Genomic DNA, 24,849 nt, shown 5'->3' with positions numbered 1-24,849 from the left:
TAATTAGGAGAGACAATCATTGAATGAGAAGTAGATCCATCAAAATTTATAATTTTCAATAATGGGGCCAACACACTCAAATTGGTGAATTGGAAATGAAAATACTTTGACCACAAATATAAAGAATGGAAAATACAATGGAACTTTCTAAGGGAAACAAATAAGGGTAAACATTGTAATTGTCCCTAAATATGACGAGTCTCAAGTCTCAACTAACAGCTATAAGCAGTTAATACGACATACAAAAGTACGATTAGACACCATACAACTTGGACAACTTTCATAATGGATAACTACCAAGTGTTTAACATTACAAACAAAGAATCCCTAGATAAAATTTTGATGGCAACAAGCCATCAATTCAAACAGTAGAAGTTAGCAGAAGATTTTACTTCCCTACAAACTAGTTTATAGATTATAGAACATCCCTAGATACATGTGCAGCTACTAACGAGCAAACGAACACCTATAGATACTAATCCTTTATACAGAGTCAGTCTTCCTTGGGCACTACAATGCACCAAATAATTGGTGAGAAGGTCTTTCATAATTTTACACATTGTTTCCTCTTCAGTTTTTAGAAGTAATGCAGACTACAGAGTCAGTTTTCATGGGGCTCTATACACAGGTCTTGTAGAGCTCCATGAAGACAAAAACTAACTACAGTTACTGTCCAAGAGAATGAAGCGAGGAAACAATCTGTACCTTTATGGAAAGGCCTTCCCATCGATTCTTTGGTGCATTGTAGAGCCCAATGAAGACAGACTCTAAAGGATTACTACTACTACTGACTCTGTACCTGTATAGAAAGGCCTTCTCAACAAATATTTGAACCTGTTGCAAACAAGATTCAGGCATTCACAACCAACGTAAATATAACAAGGACAAATATAAATTAAAATATATGAACTTATAGCAGGGAATTACAGAATCGAGGTATAACAATGACCAATGCAAACAAAATAATCAGAAGCACAAGGGAGGAGGAGAAAAGGAGCAAGCCCATTCAACTTTTTCTTTTTTCCTTCCTCTATTAAATTTTATGCAAAATGCAGATGAAGATAAACAAGGAACATCAAAAGAAGAAAGAAAGAGTGAGAAATTATAATAATTAACTTGTGAGAGCCCAAAGCTTGCAGGTTGGTACAATATCTTCAACTCCTAACCTTTTTTTTTTGAGGAACACTCCCAGTTGGTATTTAATTATTAGCATATTTTGGAAGAAAAATAAGTATGGTACTTGCCAAACATCCTAATCATGGTTTTATTAAACTTCGAACTCATTTTATTCTGCAGTAGTTATTTATTATATATCTATGTATGGAAAATATCGAAGACAATACAAATGCATGTATCCAGGCACCAAAAAATACGGATAAAACACTAATTGACAGGAACACTAATTTAGATGTTTAGATTATTAAAGAGTAGACAACTTATGCAGAGAAATAACATATACAATGGTTGGAAAAATAGCTAAATAATTCTTCAATATTTATTAAAGAAGAAATTTATTAAGAATTTAAGATAGATATAATCTTCATTATACTTATAATAAGCTCTAATAATATATAATGTTCAAATCACTAGCCATGTAGTTAAACTAATATTCACAATGTTATAAAACATAACACTCAAAGAATTAGTCATCAACTTACCTATTCAGTGAACACACGTGAATGATCACGAGATGGATATCTTTCTATGATAGGGTGGCTCACTTTTGGAATATTTATAAAATTTGGCTCCTGATTCCGTGTGTTGCCACTGCTATCTACATTGACTTTCATTTGACTAAAATCACTTACAGATGACTCAATTTCATTTTCTACAAACCTACTCGGAATGCAGGTACCTTTGCCAACAAACCCAAGATTCCTAAAGCATACTTGATCAAGTAAATCACCTGATTTAAAACCATAGGGATCTTTTCTGTCAGACATGGGCAAAAGACTAGGCAAAGGTCTTGCAGCACCAAATGTTAAAGTGGAGTTTTGAAGCTGTTGTCTATTGCCATTGCTGGAGCTTGTTGAACAAGTGGAGGGTGTAGAATACCCATAGAGAACACCTCGAGCTTTTGTGTCCCCACCAGGAAATTGAGATGCACTAAATGAATTCTTTGATTTTTGTGACAATAGACTATAATCAATAATGGCATTCCTGGCAAAACTGAAATCCTGGTTGACAGAAGCAGGACTATTTACTGCCTGGAAAGTGTCAGAGGATTGAGAGGGAACCACCATGCAAGATGGTTGAACATTGATTGAACAACTTTGATCATGTATCAGTGACTGCTGCTGCAGCTGTTGCTTTTGCTGGTGCTGCTGGCTTTGTTGGTGCTCTAATATATCCATCAGCATGTTGTTATTCTGAATACCCACCCTTTCAACACTACTATTGGGTCTCACTAAACCAATTGTATTATTAGATGATGGCCATGTACCATATCCTGATGACGTATCATTTACAGTTAAGATAGATGGAGAGAAATTCTTGCCAATGTTGGAATGACACTTTACAAGAGGCTGACCATACGCCACAGCATGTTCAGCATGGGAATGTTTTAGCCCCTGTATCGATGCTTGCAGTAGGGTAGTCTGGTCCACTGTAGACATCATGTGAGTTGCCGGGTGACCTAAGAGCTCAGCATGAAGGGCTGCAAGTGTTTCAGGGGGAACATGGCCAGCAGCAGCCAAAGCTTGTATGTCAAATCTTCCAGTAGCACCCAGCTTGGATTCTATAGTCCCTGGAATTGCATTTAGCATCCCATTCTGTTGCTGTGCCACTCCACTTAATCGCTTCAAGTAAAGTCTAAATTTCTGCAAATGATTACAACATTACACGTCCTTTTAAAAAGTAGAAAGGAAACTGGAAGAACATAAATACAGTTTAACTGAGGAGATCAGCTGTGTATCCAACTTTTGTAAATTAAAAGATGTAAATTCTGAGGGAAAATGGTAAAGTATCACTTCACATTTTGAACTAAAAACAAACCTGCAAATGACTTGCAACATTTTCTCTTGTCAAACCAGGGACATTCATCAATTCAAGTATTCTCTTTGGCACAGCCTCTGAAATACAAGAATAAGAAAAACATGTAAGCTAAATTGCAACAAACGCTTAAATACTCAAAATGAAAAGATTATACTTGTAAGGTTATGTATGTTTTATGCTTATTGTAATCCAATGAAGTCTAGTTACAGAATAAAAAAATAAAAGCAATAGAAAGAAAGATATTGTAGGAGATTCATACTGTCAAGCCCAAGTTGATTCACAGCACTGACAAATTGTTGATGCAGTTCTACTGACCACACTACACGGGGCTTCTTAGATGTAGCTGGATCATCACTCTCCAATTCAATATCTTCTTCTTTTAAACTGCTCCTCTTTTTTGGTGCTTTAACTACTTCTGCTGCATCAGCAACAGAAGAAGTATATTCAGCGTCATCATTCCCCCATTTATTTCGATCACTGTCCTCCATGCTGCCAGAATTATCCAGTTCTTTATTGTCATTCCAGAATTTCCGAACAACATGCTGCCATATATTCCTTAGTTCTTCCTCACGTACAGGCTTAATCAAATAATCACAAGCCCCATGCCTGATTCCCTTCATGACAGCACTTGTAGTACTATCACCAGACATCACTGCACCATGCAGAACATATATCAAAAGTTAAGCATTATTAACACACTTGTAATTCTAGGGACAAGAGAAACAACACTTACTAATTACGGGAAGGTCCATTTCCAGCCCAACATGTTCAAGGAGTTTATAGCCATCCATGTCTGGCATATGAACATCACTCAGCACCACATCAAAACAACCTTTCCTTTCCCGCAGAAGATTCAAAGCCACAGTAGCCTCAGTGCATGTGGTAACTGGAAGATAAAAGCATAATAAGAATTAAGAAGCAAAACATTGTTCAAATTAAGATGAGTTGCAAATCAGAAGCAACCCATGTCATACATTTACTAGATCTACAATATCTATTGAAATCATTTCCAAATTTTCAGGACATTATTTTTAATAGAAATTTCAGGTCATAGTTAATAGACTACAAACATAAATATTCTCCATTAGATTCAAATAAAACTTTGTTCAGCTCCTTAAGACATGCAAAAAAACCAAACCCTTTTCACATTCATTACACATAGCTGAACGCACTAAATAAGAACACCAAAAATTCAAAGAAAAAATCACAAATCCTATCCGCCGGTTTGTTTACAATTATCTTCATCAGAGTCTCAAACAGTGGGGATTCACAGAAAGGCAAAATTGCCGTCAACTGTTCACCGAAAAAACTATATAACAACAGGTCGAGCCTTATAGAAACTAGAAAGGGGAAGTATAAAAGGCACAAACCCTTTTGCCATAACAACTGTGAAAGCAAGAATATCATGCAAATCTTCCTAGGACATCCTTCTTTCCATAGGTACAAATCTATTAAACGATTTAGAAATGAAATACATAAAACTCTAAGCAGAATATTTAAAGGGCTAACTTAAAACGATAACTATTTTGCATTGTACAAATCAAAGTCAAACTAGGTAAATCCCGAAAGACTGGTGCATGGTCACTCATGAGTCATGACCCTAACAAAACCAAAATTGTCATCGTTTAAGTGACATTAAGCTCAGTTCCCCTAAAACAAAGTCAAAGTATTATTTTTTCAGAAAAAAAAAACGGATTATTTTTCAAAAGTGGTAAGCCAGTGAACTAGAAAAAAAAAGTGATTATTTTCTCAAAGTGACTTTCGTATACGAGTTGGAAAAAAAAGTAACTAACCGCGGTAACGGCAGCGAATGGACATTTGCTCGATAATCTTCAACGTGGTGGCGTCGTCGTCGACCACAAGAACCCGGAGACCCACCGGAAACTCCGCCGCAGCCGCACAGGGAGCCATGAAACGACGTCGTTTTGGCGAAAATTCAGAGTCGGAGAAGCGCAACACAATGTGGGAGAGTGTGCATGGACGAAGAATCGAAACAAAAACAGAACCCTAGAGGAGAAGGAGTGAGGGAGTGAATCAGAAGGAAGATTTGGAGGGGTTGAAGAAAAGATGAAATCGTAATGGTGGGAAAGATATTTAATTTAATAAATAAATACATCACGCCAATCAAATTAAACATTAAAATGATTAAATGCTATGTGATTCTTTTTGTTTAATTAATATTAAATGCTATTTTAAGACACTTGCCGACGTCACTTTATATTGTGTCGTAAAAGTAGTTTTATTAGTACACAACACAAGTGTCTAGTGCAGTTATGTCTCCCTCCATGTTAAGGTGTCTTGTCTAATGAGGTCCAGGTTAACAAATTAATTCTTTTTTTTTTTTCTTATTATTTGAGGGAAGACCCAATCTAATAGTATTATCGGAGATCGGAGAAGAAAGTTTATAATTAAATAAAAATCAATCAAAAATATTGTACCTCAAATGAGTTGAAGTGGTTTATTTTATGAATTTAATTAGTTATAATATATAGATTTTTATATATAATATAATAACTACTTAAAAAATTATAATTAACATAATTTTAATTCAATATTTTATATTGTTAATGCATGAAAGAAAAACCTTGCTATGTTATTTTTTTATAAATAAAAAAACATTTACATAACCTCCAATCTCCCGTTGGCATCCAATACACACATGACACAACATGCATAAACGGTCCCATCGACCCAGCTAATATAGGAGTGTTCTCAAACTAGCTTGTTTCTGAGCCCAAAAAGGTAATTTCTCAACCTCTAGAGGTCCGATAAGGCTTTCTTTCTACAATTGCCAACACACCAATTCCCACCCTTATCTTCACGACATCTCCAAGTGCTTTTGGTTGTTAGAGCAAACAAGGTAATTTGACAAATACAAGAGCCACCATACTATGCAAATATGTACCATACCACACATCCCATGAAAAGTGTGGCCAAATCATGGACAATGATGATGCCATCACCTATGCAGCATATACCATTACCATCTTCTCTAATGAATAATATTTCCACTCACAATTCAATCTTGTGTTGTGACTTTAACTATGTGAATTTGAGCAACCAAAGAGGTACAAGGCTTTTGTGTTCAGCAAGGAGGCAAATTAGATACCAAGATGATGGGGATGATAAAGATAGTGATGAAGAGTATGGGCACAATGAGGAGATTGCCAAGTTGGAGTCTTATAGTCAATCAGCAAAAGGAGAAGTACTCCTTGTGCATGCACTTGTGGACCAGGAGGAAGTTGATGTGCTTATCTTCAAGGTAAGTTTGTTTCACATATTATATGCTAATAAAATAATTGATTTAATTAGAGTCTTGGTTGGTCCCCAATGTGCTAATAATTGTTTTGCTGATTGTTAATTTGTTGAATTATTCTATAGAAAGATGTCTCCCAACAGAAATTTGATTGCAACACTTTTCAGGGGTTCTCTTCATGCTTGAGCTACAGTACCTCCCCTGACCCAACAAGAAGCATTCTTCCAGCTAGGGCAGTGATAGTGTCCATAGATAGAATCAAAGGACCTTTTAACCCTGCCAATATTGAGTATCTACAAAAGGGTGTAACATGGGAAGAATTCAAGACAAATCTCCTCTCTAATTAAGGAGCATTCTATTTTGTTCTCAATTTTTTTTTCAAACAAAAAAAATTGTTTGTTTTTGTTTTTATTTTTATTTTCATTTTTAATTAAAAAAATGTCACTCTTTTAATTTTGTTTTTGTTTGGAATAAAAAAAATTATCTTCTTTATTTTTTATGTAAGCATCTGAGAATGAAAAAATAAAAAAAATAAAGTGGTGTGTTTATAATAAAAAATTCTTAATTTAATTTTTCATAATGATTTTCACTTTATCCCTAACTATGGGCCATCTGTACATCAATTTCACTCCAAAAAAAAATTATATTCAAAAGTATGTCTAGATCCTTTGGTGAAATTTCAATCAAAGAACTAATAATGAACGACACAAGTGAGAACATGTGACTCATGAAAACATTTCAATGTCAAAATAAATCCTCATATATACTTCGAATAATATTTGCCAGCAGCCTTAAAATAAAAAAGAAAACATAAATGTTTATCCCTGATGGAGTGGCCTCGGCCTAATTCTCACTATGACAGTATCAAAGCATAGTGATGGCTTTTGATTTTGACGACCCTTCAAGGATTTCATCATAGACGCATTCAAGTTGGTAAAAAGTTAAGCTAGTTATGGTACTTCACAATATTTGAATTGTACTGGTCAGTAAAAGGAGGAGGAAGAGGAGCAATATGTGTTGCATTGGTTCACAAATGGGCTCTTAGCAGTGTGTGAATCTGTACCTGTAGGTGTAACATTACGAATAACCATACTCAAGATCGGAAAGCAGAATGCATTTTTACATGTTCAATCCTACAGTAGTTCCCTATTCATTGAGTTTGATTCCAATAAGTTGTGCATAAAAGTAACCAGATTAAGATATTAGTAAAAGACAAGTTACTTTTTAATATTTCCGTCAATACTCAAATAACCACTTTCACGTTGTAATTTTTGTTTTAGCAACTCTGATTCATAGGTTAATTATCTCATGACTCCATGAACTGTTCAGAACACAGATTATATCTGAATTGGGGCATACAAATGAATTTATGTTCACTTTTATATTTCAGTCCTTCCACCAAATTAAATATCTTTATGATGAGTATATCCTTCATTTTTCTGATAGGAGTGTGTATTCCTTAGGATAAATAAGATATCAGCTATTCTGACATCACTGGTTCAAGCCTGATAATTTTCAAATTTACTAGCATAAACATCTGATTGGCTGTTCTCTTTCATAATATAAAGTGAGGATTTAATTTCATGGTCAGTTATTCACGCCTAGAATTTGCAAAATTTGAAATAAAGATGAGATCATGTAATAAATCTTTTACCTAAGAAATCACTATTGTGTTTTGTTGGAATTAATGCTACCATAAATTTGTATTGTTGCAGAGTTCCACTGCAATGAAACAATGAGAATTCACCGCTTTCACAAACACTTTGAATTTGGGAATTACAGACATAGGTAGCCTCAACTTCTTTCCAGATCCATACTGCATGAATTTATCAATCACTACCACTCCCATCTTTATTAACACACAGTGACTGCCATGAAACTTTTCAATATCACTGTGGATGGGTTTCACAGCATGCATGTTATTTAATTTCTATTTTTATTCATTTTACCTTGTGCTAACTTTTCAATCTCACAGTGACTGCATGAATTTATAAATCGCTGCCACTCACATATCTAACAATTTACACATTGAATACTTTTTAGACTTAAAATTTTCATATATTTTTTTATTTAATTTATGTTTTATTCATTTTACCTTGTGCTAACTTGCAATTGCGTGTTTTTGGTTCTCTTTGTATGTAATATCATACTTTTAAACCAATGATTTAGATAAAACTATTTAACAAATAATACAATTACATGTCATGCCATAACTTGATGACGTCTATAACTGAATAAACATAAACTTAATTAGTATAATAAAAAAATTAGAAACTCATTACCAAATAACAGAATGTATTATATCACAAAAAATATAAGATCACATAAAAGTACACCATGTTAGTATGTTATATATTATTTTATTTTTTTGAATTTTAGGTCAACAAAGTTTTTATATATTGGATTAATCAGACCAATCCATCGGACTCATTAATTATAGTTAATATTTTTAAAATTTTATAAAAAAAATAGACTTGATCTACTTAATAATTTTTTAAAACTTAACGGTTGGATTAATAAAATTTAATAAGCAAAGAGTTATTAAAAAAAGTATATTATTAAGATGGGCATCTTATTTTTAATTTAGATCTATATTCCTTATTTACTTTCACAATGCAAAAGTTTCCAATATTTTGGAAAACACCTTTTACTACTATATATCCTAAATTTTAAATTAAATACATAAGTTCCAAAATAAATGTTATTTTAATTTTTTAATGTAATATTAATTATTTTTTTTCCTTTTATATCCCTAATAATATATTTTAGAATGTTATTTTTGTGTTACTTTTTCTTTTATACTTATTAAAAAAAAACTACAAAATGAGCGAAGATCATTAAATAAGAAGTATGACCCACTAAATTGAGTGTTTTTCAATAGATTCAACTAATAATAGTTTATGTTGCTAGCACTCCTTTGTTAAATTGACAGGAAGGATGGATCCTCCATAGCACAGATCTAGACTGCTGCTACTGTAAGTATAGTTTTGTGGCTGTTTTATTTTCTCTGGCTTTTCTTGGTGAATGTGGAGATCAAGAAAGGGCAGCAATGGCGGCATAGTTTTGTGTAATTATAGAGAGGCACTATTTTGGAAATATAAAAATAATGCTTTTGACCTATGCTTTTTTTTGCTGAATGCTTTAATTTTGACTAATGATAGGGAGGAACTATTTTGGAAATAAAAAACTAGTCACAGGTGATTATGCATTTGAATTCTACACCAGTAGTGTTACTCAATGTTATTGCGAAGCTAAGTAAATCGTCACCTCAGACTTTGTTTTGGGAGAACCTCCAACAAGAAATGTTAGAAACAAACTTTTAACACATTCTTTCCATAACCAATTCTTTACTCTTGATTAAATTTATTGAAAATCATAAAATTGTGTAGTCCTTCTCCTTATTTAAGGGTAAGTTGGAATAAATAGTGTGTTACTAATACAGTTAAATGAAGAAGACCTTGTACCAACATCATAATAAGACTTGTTTGTTATATAAGATGCAAAACATAACGTCCGATTTTTATACACTAAGGGCAAAAGAGTTACATGCTAATGTGCAATTACAACTTATTGCAGCAACTATGCTTTTTGCTTTCTAGTTTGATAAAAAAAAAAGGATCAAAGAATGAAATAATTAATCTTTGAAATCTTCATTAGAGTAGATGTGCAAAATTGAACCTATAGCATCCGGTGTAATGAATGGAACATATGTTGATTATTTATTCCAAGCCACAGAGTCAATATCATCCATGGCTTGCTTGTACAATTCAAGCCTTTTAGCTAGTTGTGCTCTCTTTTCCATAAGTGCAGGATCTTCATCCAACAAAGCCCCCAATTGATCCTTCTGCATACACAGCACAATTTTGCTTTAACCTTGTGACCAAGGTTGTCAAAAGTGGTATTTCACTACAAAGCACTTGAGAGTCCAGTAAAGTGAAGCATAAAAGAAAATCGTATGTTCTAAAAAATAACAGATAAGTATTGTATATAAATATTCTAACTCAAATTTGACTACTAAAACAGATAATTCCATCACTGAATAATTTAATAGTGGATTCTGCGAAAAGAACCTTCTCGACATTAACATGGCATCATCAATCATACTTATCCAGACTCAAGTCACTATTATTGATCTTGTGGAGATGCAGTAGGTGTAATGAGCATGAAGTTGTAAGTTCAATAAAATAACATGTTTGGTCTCGCCAATAATGTTGAAAACCAGTTTTACGGGTGGCTCACAGTATCATTGATGCAGTAGCAATGTTGTTGAGGGTGAGGGATAGCTGATTTGATTTTTGTTATAGCTAATGTTGGCCATTCACATATGATTGAAAGTTAAATATTATCCCCATCCGTGCTCTCAGTTCATTAGCTTCACACACATGCATGTGTCGTGTTAATATATCCAAAAACCAAGTGCTAAGAGATACTTACGATGGCTTGATGAACATGAATTGGGATTTGCCATTCGGACTTTTTGATGTATAGAAATAGTGAAGGGCCTTGTTGATTTTTTTCATCTCTCGTGATGTTTACACGAGGAACTATCAACATATGGGGTGGTAAAAGAAGGATATGGGAAAAAGAGTACAACTGATTTAGTTCTAGAGAATACTCAAATATCTTATCAATAAAAAAAGTATCAGTTTTAGCTTGAATGAATAATTGGTATTGACTATTAAGAGCTTTGTTTGTTTATTGATAAGTAGGAGTGGGAATAGGCCAATAGGAAAAATATAAAGGGACACATAAATCGTAATTAAAGTCACTAGAATGGAATGGAGGCGATATGCTCCGATACCAATTAGATTTCAAGTTAAAATCAATTAACTTGAAGTTGTCCAATAAATATATAAATTGTACCTTGAGAACTAAAACAGAAGATGTGGGACTTCTTAACACCAGAGGAATCTGTGAGATGAAATAATATATGTGTTTTGATTCAACAGATGAAAGGGTTTCCTTCAGATGGAATCACTCATAGTAAAGAATTAATCCAAGGAGAAAAGAGGGCTATTAACGAGATGGAGCCTTCAAATTTTGGTTCTCACGTGCGTGACCCTAAAACGTTAAAACCCATAACTTTATTATATATATGTTGTAAATTTCATCTTTACATTACATTATAAATTTCCTTATTTTTTATTTGTGTAGGCTGCTTGGATTCGATGTTCTTTCTCAGCATTATTTTGGTATGCTAGCTCCTTCCTTTGTATAGGTGGCATTTTTTATTTATTTTTGTGACATTGGCATTTTGTAGCTATACGAGATTGATTCAGAAATATCTTGAGATGTATTAAATATTCTAATTTTAAAAATCGAAAGCCATTGTTTCCTATTTATTTCTGGTAGGTGTTATATATATTTTCAGCATGTATTTATTATTTTGGGATGTTAAAGATATAAGGAAAAATCAAATATTTTGCAAATCTGAAAGTACAATTTGTTTTGGAATATAACTTTTCTGTATATACTTTGGTGATAGATAAGCTTGATAGCCTCACCTAGTGGGATAATAAAGCTTTGTTGTTGTTGTATAAGCTTGACATGCAGGTTACATGGTGTTAGTTAGCTTAACCTAGGCAATGCAGATAACAGCCAAAGACAACCCACTTAATACTCTTAGATGTTTGTCCCAAGATCACCACCAAGATGTTTTCCATTGCAGCTCAATGGAGGACGTAGGTATTCCATAAAAGTAACAGATATATAATATTTTTCATTATCACTTTTAGACTTGTTGGGGAAAAAAAAGAACAATTATAGCACAAGAAGAAAGATTTAGTAAGGACTGACAGAGTAGGAGACTTAGACCAACAAAAGCTGAAAATAGAAGTTATAGATTACATGAAAGTCAAATTTCATTACCCTAACAATTGATGATTGAGCAATTGCGAACAAATGAACAAAACAAACAAGTGAAATCAATTTTATCATCAACTTTTAGACCATTTCATTCCAAGTTAACTGTCTTTATCAGAAAACTTTGAAGAGTTCATCAAACATCATTGTGAATTTGTGATATTAGATTCATTATATCCAGCATTTGTTAAACATTCTCCATGACATATACAAAAGCTCAAATCATTTTTTGTTTGTTAAGATTACGACACTGTTTAGCAAATTTTTCAGACCCAACAGACATGTTGGAACATAAGTGAACTTGTGCAGACCCAACAAAATCAGAATTTATCATTCTTTTAACCATTTAAAAAACACCTTAAGGGAAAGAGTTGGAAATTGGATTGGATCTATTTGCAAAAATTTAACAAAAAGATAGACTCATACCTCTCTCCTCCCAACTTGAACATAAAAATGGTTAAGCAATGATCTCTTTGCCTCTCTAACTTGACAATGAACCACGGCTTTTGGTATCGAATTTTTTAGTGTATCCAAAACCATGTTGATATAGCCATTAACATTTGATCCTGAAATAACGAGTCACATAATATTTTAATAATCACAAATCTATATCTTATAATTTTTAAGGAAAAAATAAAAAATTGTCAAGATAAAACCCTAGAATTTACACAAATCTCCCAAACATGCATTCAACATCATTTAAATTCAAAAATCAAAAACGGATTCAACATGACACTTAAAATAAATGATTATCCAAGCACCCTATTCATAATTTTGTAGAACCAAGAATTTACACAACTGATATAGAAGAAAAAGGGTGAAATTCTGAAACCTTAAAATGTGGACTTGTTTGTGTTGCGAGAGCAGTGAGAATGCATGTAGAAAATTACTTACCAATTTTACTGAGGTGAGTATCTGTGTAACTGTCCACGGGGGGATTAGGATTATTCCGACTGGGGTTCTTTTGATCTGCATTCTTTTCCGGTTCAAGATGCATCTTCCGAAAAAATTCTACTGTTAGATAGGCAGACTCCATATCAACCATCCGGGTCACAGTCCTCCTACTTTCATCTCGGAATCGTTCCAAAGCATCATTTGCAGCAGCAGCTATATCAGCTTGAAGGGTTGGAAACCTCTTCAATTCCTACATGCCATAAATTTATAACAGTGTAAGATTTATTTCATCTTTTAATTTCTGAATCCTGAGTGGAATAAGGTGCATTCCAGATTTTTGTTTAGAGTCATAAATGGAAGATAGAGAATTACTACATAGCTCAAGTTTACATAACTTGTGTTTCCACTATAAGAATTTTAAACTTTGATATGAAAAATACACAAATTCAAAGATATTCTTTTACACAGGAAGTATGAGGTATTATGTCAACTTGAGCTCAACCAAATCCATCCCCAAAAGGAGCTATGTGATTTTATTATGAAACACTATTTCTTAAACCTTTTTCTCCTCCTACTTCCAATTTCATAACTCCAATTTCTCATTTCCTTGTTCCAACAGCAAAACAGAACACATCTTAGTATTTGAAGGGGATGCCACAGCAGAAGCATTCATTCACTTTTCTCACAAGCAAAGGAACACTAATATCACTCCTAACACAAAGTTGAATTAACTGTTGAATAAGATCAAGTTAATCCCACTAAGATGTGTTATTTGGAAAATTTTTGGGGCCTCTCTGAAAGAGTTATATTATATCAACTTAAAAATGCATTGCCTACCTCAGTTGCTGCAATTGACTTCCTTACAAGCTCCTTTAAAATGAGGTGGACCTGAAAAAGTAGATGACAGAAAACAATTTGTAAGCAAAACAAACAATGACTAAAAGATATTGAAGAAGATAAGCTGATGAGGCAATTTGTTTAGAGAAAAACAGCATGAAGTAATGCTGGTTAAAGAAATATATGTGTTGATTCCAAAAAGTCCCTCTGAACAAAGACACCGGACAATGCCAAAGTTCATTCGACATTGCAAGACTTGGACAGGACCTGCTCGTAAAAGTTCAACAGAAGCTTCCTGTTCAAGGATGACAAGGTGCAATACATGCAAGGAGATAAGCCATTCGGTTAAAACATAAATAGTGTATGAACAGGATGTCCAGAAATCATGTATATTACGTTGTACATAAATTCATAAACAAGTGTACTCGAGCATGTTAATATCTGCAATGTCCATCACATTTTAAACAGATCAAGGAATAAAGTCAAGAAAGTTACAGCATCCACTGAGGCTTCAGCTGGGCCTTTGAAATAGCCAATAGATCCCTCAATAAGTCTTCTATATCCTTGCTCTGGAGCAATTAGATGTGGCTGATAACCATCCGCTTCCATAACAACTTTTTCGACATTCTTTGAGGAAAGATGGCGATTAAAAGGGAGCTTTTTTAAAGCAGCTGGTAATTGGTGGTCGAAAACACCATATATCCGATCCCCGCCAGGACGTCTGAAATAGCAGTTGGTTACTTAATCAAATATGGTAGTTGCATAAAATTATTTCATGACAAAAAAAAAAATAGCATGCTATAAAGGTGTATCTAATGGAACTCAATTATTTTTTATTTTTTAATCACTTTGTGCTTCTAAAGTGAGTTAGTAAAACTTATGCCTGAAAAGTACTTGCATGATTTTGTCCCTATTGTCTTGAAACAAAAATAGGCAGCATCTTTTTAATTTATTTTCAGAGTCAATAACAACAATGACAAGCATTTTTAGTTTATTCATTGTCAAGAAACAAATCAAGTAATCAACCCAAAAGATCAAGTTAATTTAATTGATAATGTTTTTATGGATCTAACAAACCAGATCAAGCATGACCCCTTTGGGTTGAAGCATGGACAATGCACAGACCTATTTCACCTTGTAGTTAAACTCTAATTTAAAGGGAAACTGTGCTTTTAGTCCCTATACTTTTGGTCAAACGTGGTCAAGGACCCTATACTTTCATATTGATTAATTTGGTTCTCAAACTCTTTCTATAAGGATTACTACTAAATCAAAGCTTAGACTGCTTGTTTGAGAAACTTTAAGTGGTGTACTCCAATTGGCACAGCATGGGATAAAGAACTATTGTCCATTCTTCCTTTTTCATACCTTGAAAAACTATATTCAAATACTCAATTATCAAATAGTTATAGCATAAAAGTGAATTGCAAGGTGACTAGCTATTAAGAACAATATCCGTAAGGTGTAGCAAAGAGTTTCAGTATGAGGATGAAGAAATAAATACACACGAGGAAAATAATATGTTTCAGCAGAAAGATAGAGTGAAATTCTGTTGAAAGTTTCATATAAGCATATGAACCAGATCACCTAGAAGCATGGGATATCAAAGCTAAATATCATGTGTTACTCTAAAACAAGGGCACGGGCATTAAATAAAAGAGAAGCTTTATAAAAGTAGACAACTAAAATTGTAAATGAATAAGGGAACTTACCCTCCATCCAGGTGTTCTTTAAATACTTTGTCAAATGCTCGACACATCTGTAAAATAGTGTATAATTTGGCCTATATAAAAGAAACACTACTTAGTAAGAGCAAAATCCTAGAAGTTTCAAACGCAAGAAGATTGTTTTCAGCATTGATCAAAGTTCTGACCCCTGAATCCACAGCTATTGGCCTGCCAATTCGGTCCAACTCTGCATTAAGCTCGTCAATGGCTTTATTTATTAAGGCAATGATACTAGGTATCTTCATCCTAATAACATACTCCAAATGCTGCAGCGATGAATGCCGGTAAAGGAAGGGAAGGGAAATTACTCACAATCACTTTCAAGAAAGAGAAAGCAACACGACCACATCGTTAAGGACAATGATCTGAAAAAAAATATTATTGAGAATACCTCAGATAGAAGTTTGGCAAGATATTCTGCACCCATTTTATGTGCCAAATGTCCATATTCAGGACTAGTCTCAAAATATTCACGCTCCTTCTTGCGAGCGACAATCATGTCAACGTTTTTATTAATATCAGCTTGTGAACGATTGACAATTCCAACCCAAGGATGCTGCAACTTGTATTGCCTTCCTTCAAGAACCTTTAAGTTTCACATAAATGCATAACTTTTCACCAGTTGATAGACTCAATCTTAGTAACAAGCAAATCAATTTGGTATAGAACATCAAAACCGAAGATAACCATGCTGTTGTTACAGAATTATACCTCAACGGCATTAGTTCCTTTATCCATAAGATCAAGTTTTGTAACCACCCCAAATGTCCTTTCCCCTGAAAATAGAATAAAATAACAAAGGCCTTTCTAAATGGATCTTGGCTCAAACGGAAAGAAAAAGAAAGATGATCAGAGGAAACAGTGTCAGAATTTGAAAAATATAAAAGACAGACCAGAAGGATCAACTTCTCTTGCAATTTTTATTGCATCTGAAGTGGCAATATCTTGGTTTGCAGGAGAGATGGCCAATATAATACAATTGGGCTGCACAATCAAAAACTCAATTAGATAGATTAGGATAGACATAGAGAAGGAAAATGATAAGATGTAATACAGAGAATGAATTTGGACAAAGCATCTTTATTGGTTCAGTATGCTTAATATGACTGACCAAAATTACACTATTACTATTGTTATTAAAATATTTGTACTTTGGAGGACCAAATACGATGTTGAAGGACCAAATACATTTAATCTTGATGCATAAAATGCTTATATATATACGATGTTGAAGGACCAAATGCTTAGAGATTAAAAATGCATCATATCCTTGTTGCATCATTTTCATCTTGTTGGATTAAACACTAGGGTATTCATGCCATGTAACTCTGTTAGCTATAGTATTTCTATCACTATCACAAAATCAAAACTGGCACATAAAACCACCTAAATTTTTTTACGGTTGTTAAACTGCCAAACATTTGAAACTGAAAATGCCTCCACCAGCACCTTCGCCAGAGATGATTTCTGGCCACTGTGCATGGTGGAAGCATCATATGATCTAGAAAATGAATTAAATGGAAACTTTCATGTTTTCAAACATTTTACGTAGTAAGACTAAAATGATGCATCACTGCAAGGAATATCAACACAAATAGTTACTTGTAGCCACTACAAGAAATGTCAACACAAAAATTTACTCGTGGCCTATCTTGTCTTGTCCAAGAAGCGCGTCTGAACTCTACAACCTCAAGACTCTCTAATATAGGTCAATGAGAATTAGTTGATGTAAGAGAATGTAGAAGAAAGATAACCCGCAAAATAAAAGGAGAGAGGTGTTGACCAGGAAAAAGGAAAGCAGGAAACTGAGAAGGGAGAGGAGAAGAAAGGAGAGAGGTGTTGATAGGCATTGGGAAAAATCCAAGTCCCACATCGGCTAGAGATAGTGCTAAGATAAAGTATATAAATGAGGATAACCCTAACCCTATGACTTAAGTCTAAACCCATGGACTTGGATTTTTTTCAATACATCCCCCTCAGCACCACACCAGCACCAGGTCATCCACTCTTAAAGACATTAAACAAAACTAAATGCCTGTATAGGGACTAAAAGTAGGAATGAAAAGGTAAAGTTTTTGCTAACTATAGGGATCAAATGATTAAACCTTATTTCAAACAGGAGTCTCTATACAGTTTCCAAATTCTAGTCATGTTCTAACCATTATTTTCAAATTCCAGAATTCATATGAAAGCTACTTGATTATGCTAAAAACAGGTTAATAATGAATTTATGGTTGATTATAATTTATAACTTATGAGCAAATGGTGATGGCCACTTAGAAAGAGGTGATTGAAATAAACACTTCTTGTTAGGAACCCATAGTATAAGTTTTTATCTATGATTTCTAGTGTTGAAGTTTAATGACTGGTTACCGGAATATGGTACTTTCTTTGAGGGAGTTTATAGTATATGGACTTAATTTCCATCCTTAATAGCCCTGATTTAGTGAAGGTCATATAGAATGCTTGTTTAGTTGTTTAATACTACAATTTTCAATCAGATCTGATTTTTCTTCTTATATTAGAAGTACAATTACCTTCTCGACATAGGAACGGACCATGTTCTCAATATCTTGAACAATGGTGTCTGATTGTCCCTCTGTGAAAGAAGCACAAACTCTGTTATTCTTTAATCATTTAGATGAGTCCTCTCAAAATTACATCCAATTTGTTTAAAATAATATGAAATGTGTGAAACTTTACCTACAGCAACCTTTGTCAACCCAGGAAGGTCTATGAGGGTTAAGTTCACAACTGCAAGACAAAACCATGTAAAACTGTTATGCAACTAAAATCAAAGTGTTCAATGTAAGTGAAGGAGAATTTTGTGTTTCATATTCTCAATTAGGAGGTGTGTATTAGAAACATTTTATTTTGAAACCAAAAGAAAAAGTTCAAGATAATTTTTCCAATAAGGTAAATTGAATCTGAATATTCTTGCAGTGAAATATTCAGATTCAAGTGACACTATGGAACAGCAAAATTTAGAGTATCCAATTTCTTTTTACAATGTTGAAGTGAGTCCGACATGTGTTCACCATGTTCGGCTGACTCTTGACTATCGATGCTATGAATACTGTTCAATATCCATAATGCAAGCAGTTCAAAATGAAACTTACAACTTAAATTATAATGTCTTATACTAGAAAAAAAATAATCCAGCACACTAGTTCAAAGGGAAAGAAACCATATAGAAGAGAAGAATAGTTTAACTACACAAATTTTATCCTTACTTCAACCCACATGCTGCCATTATTTACCACAATAAAATGTTCAATAAGAAGGAGGGATATGGTAAAAGTAAGTTAAATACTCAGTTGAATTGGAAATCAATACCATTTGGAGAATATATGCTCAGTTGTGATGTTAATTACTTGTGATGTTATCAAGGGGTAATGGAAATAAATACCATTTGGAGAATATATGCTCAGTTGAATTGGAACGTTTGAGATTGCCTTTGTCTTGCCAGTTATACGATCTGTTTCATCTGAAATTTCCTGTCTCACAGCAGCTGCATGAGACAGAAAAGGAAATGAGAGCTCAGTTTTTACAGTTGTGAGATTTAATGTTATTGACATCCATAATTTCAATAGATAATGATAAAACAAAGCACACATCTTAAATTTATTATGTTCAAGATTCAACCTTTTGTTTTAATGGAATGAAAACAGGTTTCTATTCAGAAATTAGAGGAATCTAAACCGGTAGGATTTAAAGTATCCCCTCACTTGAATAACACTTGAATAACATTTAATTCCAAAGGTAGCTGACCCACAGTTTTTGAATGATTACAGACCTATATCTCTTATAGGCTGTATGTATAAGATTGTAGCGAAGCTATTAGCTAAGAGAATGAAGAGGGTGCTGCCAACCATCATTAATGAAGCCCAATCAGCTTTCATCGAAGGAAGACACCTTCTTCAGAGTGTCCTCATAGCTAATGAAGTGATTGATGAAGCTAAAAGGAGACATAAATCCTGCCTTGTTTTCAAAGTTGATTATGAAAAGGCTTATGACTCGGTGTCGTGGAATTTTCTGCTTTATATGTTGAAAAGGACTGGTTTTAGTCCTAAATGGATCAGCTGGATGGAAGGGTGTTTGAAATCAGCTTCTATTTCAGTCTTGGTAAATGGCAGCCCCACAGCGGAGTTTATACCTCAAAGGGGTCTTAGACAAGGGGACCCTCTAGCTCCATTTTTATTTAACATAGTAGCTGAGGCTTTGAATGGTTTGACGAGGACAGCGTTGGGAGCAAATTTGTACAAAGGATTCAATATTGCAAGCAGTGAAGTCAGTATCAGCTTGTTGCAATACGCGGATGATACGATCTTTTTTGGGGAGGCTACTTTGGAAAATGTAAAAGTTCTCAAAGCTATTCTAAGAACTTTCGAAGTGGTTTCTGGTTTAAAAATTAATTTTGCTAAGAGTTCTTTTGGTGCTTTTGGTAAGGATGATCAGTGGAGGCAAATGGCAGCTAACTATCTCAATTGTAGTCAGCTAGCTCTTCCTTTTGTTTACCTTGGCATACCCATAGGGGCCAACCCGAGGCGAGCTCATGTTTGGGAACCTATTATCCAAAAATATGAGAGGAGATTAGCTAGGTGGAAGCAGAGATATATCTCTTTTGGGGGGAGAGTGGTTCTTATCCAATCAGTTCTTACTTCTCTTCCTATTTATTATTTTTCTTTTTTCAGGGTTCCACAATTGGTGATCAACAAGTTAATCAAAATCCAGCGAAGCTTTCTTTGGGGAGGAGGTCATGATACCAAAAAGATTGCATGGATATCATGGGAGACAGTTTGCTTACCTAAAGACAAAGGAGGTTTAGGCATTAAAGACATCCATACGTTTAATCTGGCCCTCCTCGGTAAATGGATGTGGAATCTCATGCACCAGCAAGGGGCTCTTTGGGTTGCAGTTTTGGAAGCTAAATATGGGGGCTGGAGAGGTCTAAATGAAGAGGGAATCTCAAGTTTTCAGTCAATCTGGTGGAGGGATTTAAAAAGAGTTATCCATCAGTCCCATAATGGCAAGACTCTTCATCAGCATATTAAGTGGAAGGTAGAAGCTGGGGATAAGGTAAGATTTTGGGAGGACAAGTGGATTAATCATGATCAATCTTTAGCTGAGAAGTACCCTCGGCTATATTTGAATTCTGCTCATCAACACCAGCTGATTGGTCTCTTGGGGAAGCATAGTAACTTTGGGTGGGAATGAGACTTTAATTGGAGAAGACAGTTGTTTGATAGTGAAATCGATTTAGCCATCTCTTTTCTCTCTGAAGTTGAAGGTAAATCCATTCAGAATTTTGGTTCAGATACTTGGGTTTGGGCAGCAGATGTGTCGGGTATTTACTCTACTCGTAGCGCTTACTCATTGTACTCTACTCGTAGCGCTTACTCATTGTTTTGGGAGGAGGTAGCTGTTGAGAACCTTCATTATTGTTTTGAGGACCTTTGGAAGATCAAGATCCCGAGTAAAATTGGGGTGTTTGCTTGGAGGATGCTGTGGGACAGATTACCTACAAAATCTAATTTAAGGGCTAGACAAGTGCAGATTCCGGATATGACTTGCCCCTTCTGCAGTAGAGTGGAGGAGAATGCTTCTCATATTTTTATCCACTGCATTAAGATCCAACCTATATGGTGGGAAACAATGTCTTGGATAAACTTGAAAGGAGCTCATCCTTGGAGCATAAAAGACCATTTTATGCAGTATTCTTCCTTGCAGGTAGTTGGAATCAGACCTAGGAGGTGGCAGTTGTGGTGGTTGGCGGTTACTTGGTCCATTTGGCAGCTTAGAAATAGAATTCTATTCTCCAATGCAACTTTTGATGGAAACAAATTGGTTGAAGACGCGACTTTTCTAATTTGGACTTGGCTTCATAATTTGGAGAAGGACTTTTCATTGCATTTTAATCAATGGTCGAGTAACTTAAGACAGGGTTTTTTTGCAGTAGTAGGGTTTTCAGCTTTATTAAAACATGTGTATTTTTTCCATAATTTGGTTCCAAATCAGACTTTTGTTGTCTGCTTTTAGGAACCATTTATATGGAACCTAACTTTGTAATAGTACCTCTGGTACTTCTTTTATTTATATATATATTTATCTTTGCCGATAAAAAAAAAAAGTAGATTGACAAAAATAATGCGCATGTTCCTTTCTAGTATTCCTTTTCATCTTTTGCATTTCAGTTTGATAGGGCTCCGAAGACTCATATATTATAAGGGCCTTCGTATTGTGAAGGGGTGCATAACATAGAGAAGAGTAGTGATTTCTTCAGTCTAGGAAATTTTGTGTCCAAAATCACTGCTCTGGTGGCTAAATGGCTGTTGTGAACTAAGAAGGGAGATATAAGGTTGGCCCAATGGTTGGGGAAGGTTGAAGGCAGAAGGGAGGGGGGAGAGGTTGTGGGTTCGAATCTCCCAACTAATATTTCTAACAAAACTAACAAATTAACATTTGCAGTTAAAAAAAAAAAAAATCGATTAGACCACAATCACCATGTTTCTTTGGGGTTGGGTTATTTATCTCAAATAAGGTCAAAGGAAATTTTTCTGTGGAATATTCCTTTCTCAGAGACATTTCCTTATCTCCATATCTACTGTTCTTTACAAAATTCACCCATCCAAAATCATTTTTTCATATTCAGGGTCCTAATCTCGGTCGGAAGTTTACTTTTTTACCAAAACTAGAATGATTTACAAGGTAATAAATCAGAGCCCCTTATGCATTTACTTGATTCTAGACAAATTTCTGCTGACTGAGATAAGATTCTCTGAACTCCCAATTATTCCAGTACATAATCTTGTTAGTCATAGTTTTAGATTATGATTCTTTCTCCTAGTCAGAAGATGCTCCATCTTGACAAGGCAATTTGGGAGTCAATATGCTCTATATAAGATAAAACAATTATTCTGGATCGCAGTACTCAAATAGGAAGATAGGATTAACACCACTGACATGCTGCAAATTTACAAACCTCAACTATTCCTCCCCTCACCCAATTTGATTATAAGTTATAACATGCAGGACTAGTAGTTCAAAAATAGTTGCCAGTTTAATTTTGCATTGTCGGGAAGCAATTGAGAAGCAATCTATCTGAAATTCTTAGTAAGTTCTGGGTTTGTCCTCCCCCTTGGTTCAGTTTCTTAGTTTCTTACAAATCATTTTGCAGTTTGCAGCAAAGCCAAAAGTAAGAGGCTAAACCTTGATCTAAGTTAGTGATTTGTTCTGTTTTGTGATGCATCTGTTGGACTTGGACCACATTATATCACTTTCTAGAGGGACTTATTTCACTTACTTATGTTGTGCAATAGGGTTTTGAATTCTGATTATGGCCTCTCTTTGTTGCGCTATTCATGGATGGCAATCTTTAATGATTGCAAAGAAAATCTCTCTAGTTGAACCCAATATAAGAGTTATTAGCATTCTATCTATAGACAAATCCAATTTGTAATGTATTTGTTAGTTAAATATAGCAAGTAAATCCTTTAATTGGCAATTTAAAATTGAATTAATTGTTACTGCAATTGTATTAGCCATGCTTAACAATGGACATATAATATAAACTAGCATCATACCCATGCCAAAAGTGGCCCTGAGAGAGTCTATATCCCATCTGCTGCAGCCACAGCTCTTCTACTATATAGACAAATAATTCTGTATTATTAATTTAATTTAATGAATGTTATTTTTTAAGAAAAACTAATTCAATTGCAAATTATAGGTAAATCAGATGGATTTCTGTCTCATAGCAACAAATTCTGTAGCTCATGGTTAAATCTATCACCCTCTATGGGTAAGGCTGTGGTCCATTAAGCTCAATTAAGAATCTTCAGTCCTTGATCCCATACATCCAACAAACTTGAGATGGGATGATTAACATTAACTCAATTAAAGATTACACAAGTGGATTGGCCTGATGTCAGCTCATCATTAATTACTGCAAATCTTACTTAATTAGAAAAGAAATGTTCATAGTTAGAAACATCATTTACCAAAGTCAGTGAATCTCTTTCTTGATGCATGAAGAAACTCAGCATATTCCTGCTGCCCATCATCTGTCTTGTGAAGTTGAAGAACTAGTGGCCTCCGTGTAACAATACCTAATAATGAAAGATAATGTCATAAAGGCATTCAGATGAATAAAAAAATCACTCTTCACTGTCATCAACGGAATAATGAACAATATTTGTTTCAAATGAAAGGAAAATGGCCATTACCCCGTTCTAGCCATTGAAAATTTCAAAAAAATAAAAAATAAAATCCGGCTTACGAAGCAAAGCAAGAAAAACTAGACTTATTTTTTTAAATAACTATTTAGATATCAAAAAATCACTTTAAATTAAAAAAAACATGTTTAAAAAAAATAAAAAAGTTCAAATGATATGAAGTTACATATTTTTTGAATACGTCATGAAAGCATTTTCTTTTTCAAAGCTGAAACAAACATATCCATTCATGAGATGTGGCTAGGTTGACAAAGTAACCTCAGCAAGCCAAACTTTACCTTCCAAAACTCAATGAAACCCTTATCGCAAGATCAATTAAATGGTGCATCAAAATCTCTCGATCTTCAACTTACTAAAGAAAAAGAAAATTGCTACAGTTTTTTTCTGGATGAGCTCAAGCATCAATATACCTTTCCATGTCATGTCACACTTGGCATCACTTTAAACAAGTTGAATCATGGACAACCTAATAATTTTTTCATTAAATAATTTTATAGTACTATTCTCTAATACTAGTATTTTCTGATTAGTAACATACCACTGTAAAAAAATATATATTATATGTTAAGTTTATTAAGTCTTTAATAATTATATTAACAGTCAAGCTCATATAAATAGTTATTAAACTCCTAATAAGAAATAAATGCTAAGAAAGTGAAGATTACCAGATCCACGTGGCAGAAAATCCCTTCCCACGACACTTTCCAACACTGAGGATTTCCCTGAACTCTGGTTCGTTGTTCATCACAAACACAATCAATCAATCCCAAAAACAAAGAAAAGTCGCAACGAAATAGAAGCGATGGGAACGTAACAGCACCTGTCCTCCGACCACGGCGACGGTGGGAAGAGCCTCCCACAGCGACATTCCCTCACCGCCATGGTCGCCCAAGACGGTGCACGCACGTTGGATCTTGTTGATGAGTCCAATCAAGCTCGTCATGGTCGCCATTTTGGAACAACGACGAATACCAGAACCCGATCCCAAAAAACGGTTATGTAATGTAATGAAAAATCGTCCCTTTTTCAGTTTTCACAGGTTTCT

At 34.3% G+C, this 24,849-nt stretch overlaps 3 protein-coding genes across 6 annotated transcripts; 1 reads left to right on the top strand and 2 right to left on the bottom strand.

Annotated features, from left to right (window-relative positions):
* Nucleotides 1-148: 148 nt before the first annotated feature.
* LOC114384604 (two-component response regulator ARR14) lies at nt 149-5,104 on the bottom strand. Of its 3 annotated transcripts, none has more exons than XM_028344324.1 (6): nt 4,788-5,104; nt 3,728-3,880; nt 3,254-3,646; nt 2,995-3,071; nt 1,907-2,819; nt 149-834 (listed from the first exon to the last, which is right to left on the bottom strand). In XM_028344324.1, exons 1-6 carry the CDS (start codon nt 4,903-4,905, stop codon nt 818-820), a joined length of 1,671 nt encoding a protein of 556 aa, XP_028200125.1. In that variant the 5' UTR covers nt 4,906-5,104; the 3' UTR covers nt 149-817. The 3 variants fall into 3 exon arrangements, with proteins under 3 accessions (XP_028200125.1, XP_028200114.1, XP_028200119.1); XM_028344313.1 differs by having other exon boundaries at nt 1,659-2,819; nt 4,788-5,103; XM_028344318.1 differs by lacking the exon at nt 4,788-5,104 and adding an exon at nt 4,365-4,575 and having other exon boundaries at nt 1,659-2,819.
* A 598-nt stretch (nt 5,105-5,702) lies between these two features.
* LOC114384625 lies at nt 5,703-6,706 on the top strand. 2 transcript variants are annotated; one of them, XM_028344335.1, is made up of 2 exons: nt 5,703-6,256; nt 6,376-6,706. In XM_028344335.1, the coding sequence occupies exons 1-2, from the start codon at nt 5,894-5,896 to the stop codon at nt 6,595-6,597; spliced, it is 585 nt and encodes a 194-aa protein (XP_028200136.1). In that variant the 5' UTR covers nt 5,703-5,893; the 3' UTR covers nt 6,598-6,706. The 2 variants fall into 2 exon arrangements, with proteins under 2 accessions (XP_028200136.1, XP_028200143.1); XM_028344342.1 differs by having other exon boundaries at nt 5,723-6,256; nt 6,418-6,706.
* A 2,993-nt stretch (nt 6,707-9,699) lies between these two features.
* On the bottom strand, nt 9,700-24,820 carry LOC114384594 (dynamin-related protein 1C). The gene is made up of 16 exons (XM_028344303.1): nt 24,625-24,820; nt 24,470-24,533; nt 23,571-23,678; nt 18,980-19,081; nt 18,274-18,324; nt 18,108-18,169; nt 16,464-16,554; nt 16,282-16,346; nt 15,962-16,156; nt 15,717-15,836; nt 15,556-15,626; nt 14,339-14,564; nt 13,844-13,894; nt 13,007-13,256; nt 12,539-12,678; nt 9,700-10,094 (listed from the first exon to the last, which is right to left on the bottom strand). Exons 1-16 carry the CDS (start codon nt 24,754-24,756, stop codon nt 9,966-9,968), a joined length of 1,857 nt encoding a protein of 618 aa, XP_028200104.1. The 5' UTR covers nt 24,757-24,820; the 3' UTR covers nt 9,700-9,965.
* Nucleotides 24,821-24,849: the final 29 nt, after the last annotated feature.

This window comes from Glycine soja, chromosome 2 (assembly GCF_004193775.1).
Source record: "Glycine soja cultivar W05 chromosome 2, ASM419377v2, whole genome shotgun sequence".
Lineage (NCBI taxonomy): Eukaryota > Viridiplantae > Streptophyta > Magnoliopsida > Fabales > Fabaceae > Glycine > Glycine soja.
Note: the sequence above shows the minus strand (reverse complement) of the source record. Positions and strands in the feature narration are given on the sequence as shown.

Coding starts and splice junctions, on each gene's coding strand:
- LOC114384604 (XM_028344313.1), bottom strand. CDS start 4,905: ATGGCTCCCTGTGCGGCTGCGGCGGAGTTTCCGGTGGGTCTCCGGGTT. Junction 3,647..3,727: donor AATGGACCTTCCCGTAATTA/GTAAGTGTTGTT, acceptor TGCATGGTGCAG/TGATGTCTGGTGATAGTACT. Junction 3,072..3,253: donor GAATCAACTTGGGCTTGACA/GTATGAATCTCC, acceptor CTTGTATTTCAG/AGGCTGTGCCAAAGAGAATA.
- LOC114384625 (XM_028344335.1), top strand. CDS start 5,894: ATGTACCATACCACACATCCCATGAAAAGTGTGGCCAAATCATGGACA. Junction 6,257..6,375: donor TTGATGTGCTTATCTTCAAG/GTAAGTTTGTTT, acceptor ATTATTCTATAG/AAAGATGTCTCCCAACAGAA.
- LOC114384594 (XM_028344303.1), bottom strand. CDS start 24,756: ATGGCGACCATGACGAGCTTGATTGGACTCATCAACAAGATCCAACGT. Junction 24,534..24,624: donor TCGCCGTGGTCGGAGGACAG/GTGCTGTTACGT, acceptor ACAACGAACCAG/AGTTCAGGGAAATCCTCAGT. Junction 15,837..15,961: donor TTGCCAAACTTCTATCTGAG/GTATTCTCAATA, acceptor TCATCGCTGCAG/CATTTGGAGTATGTTATTAG.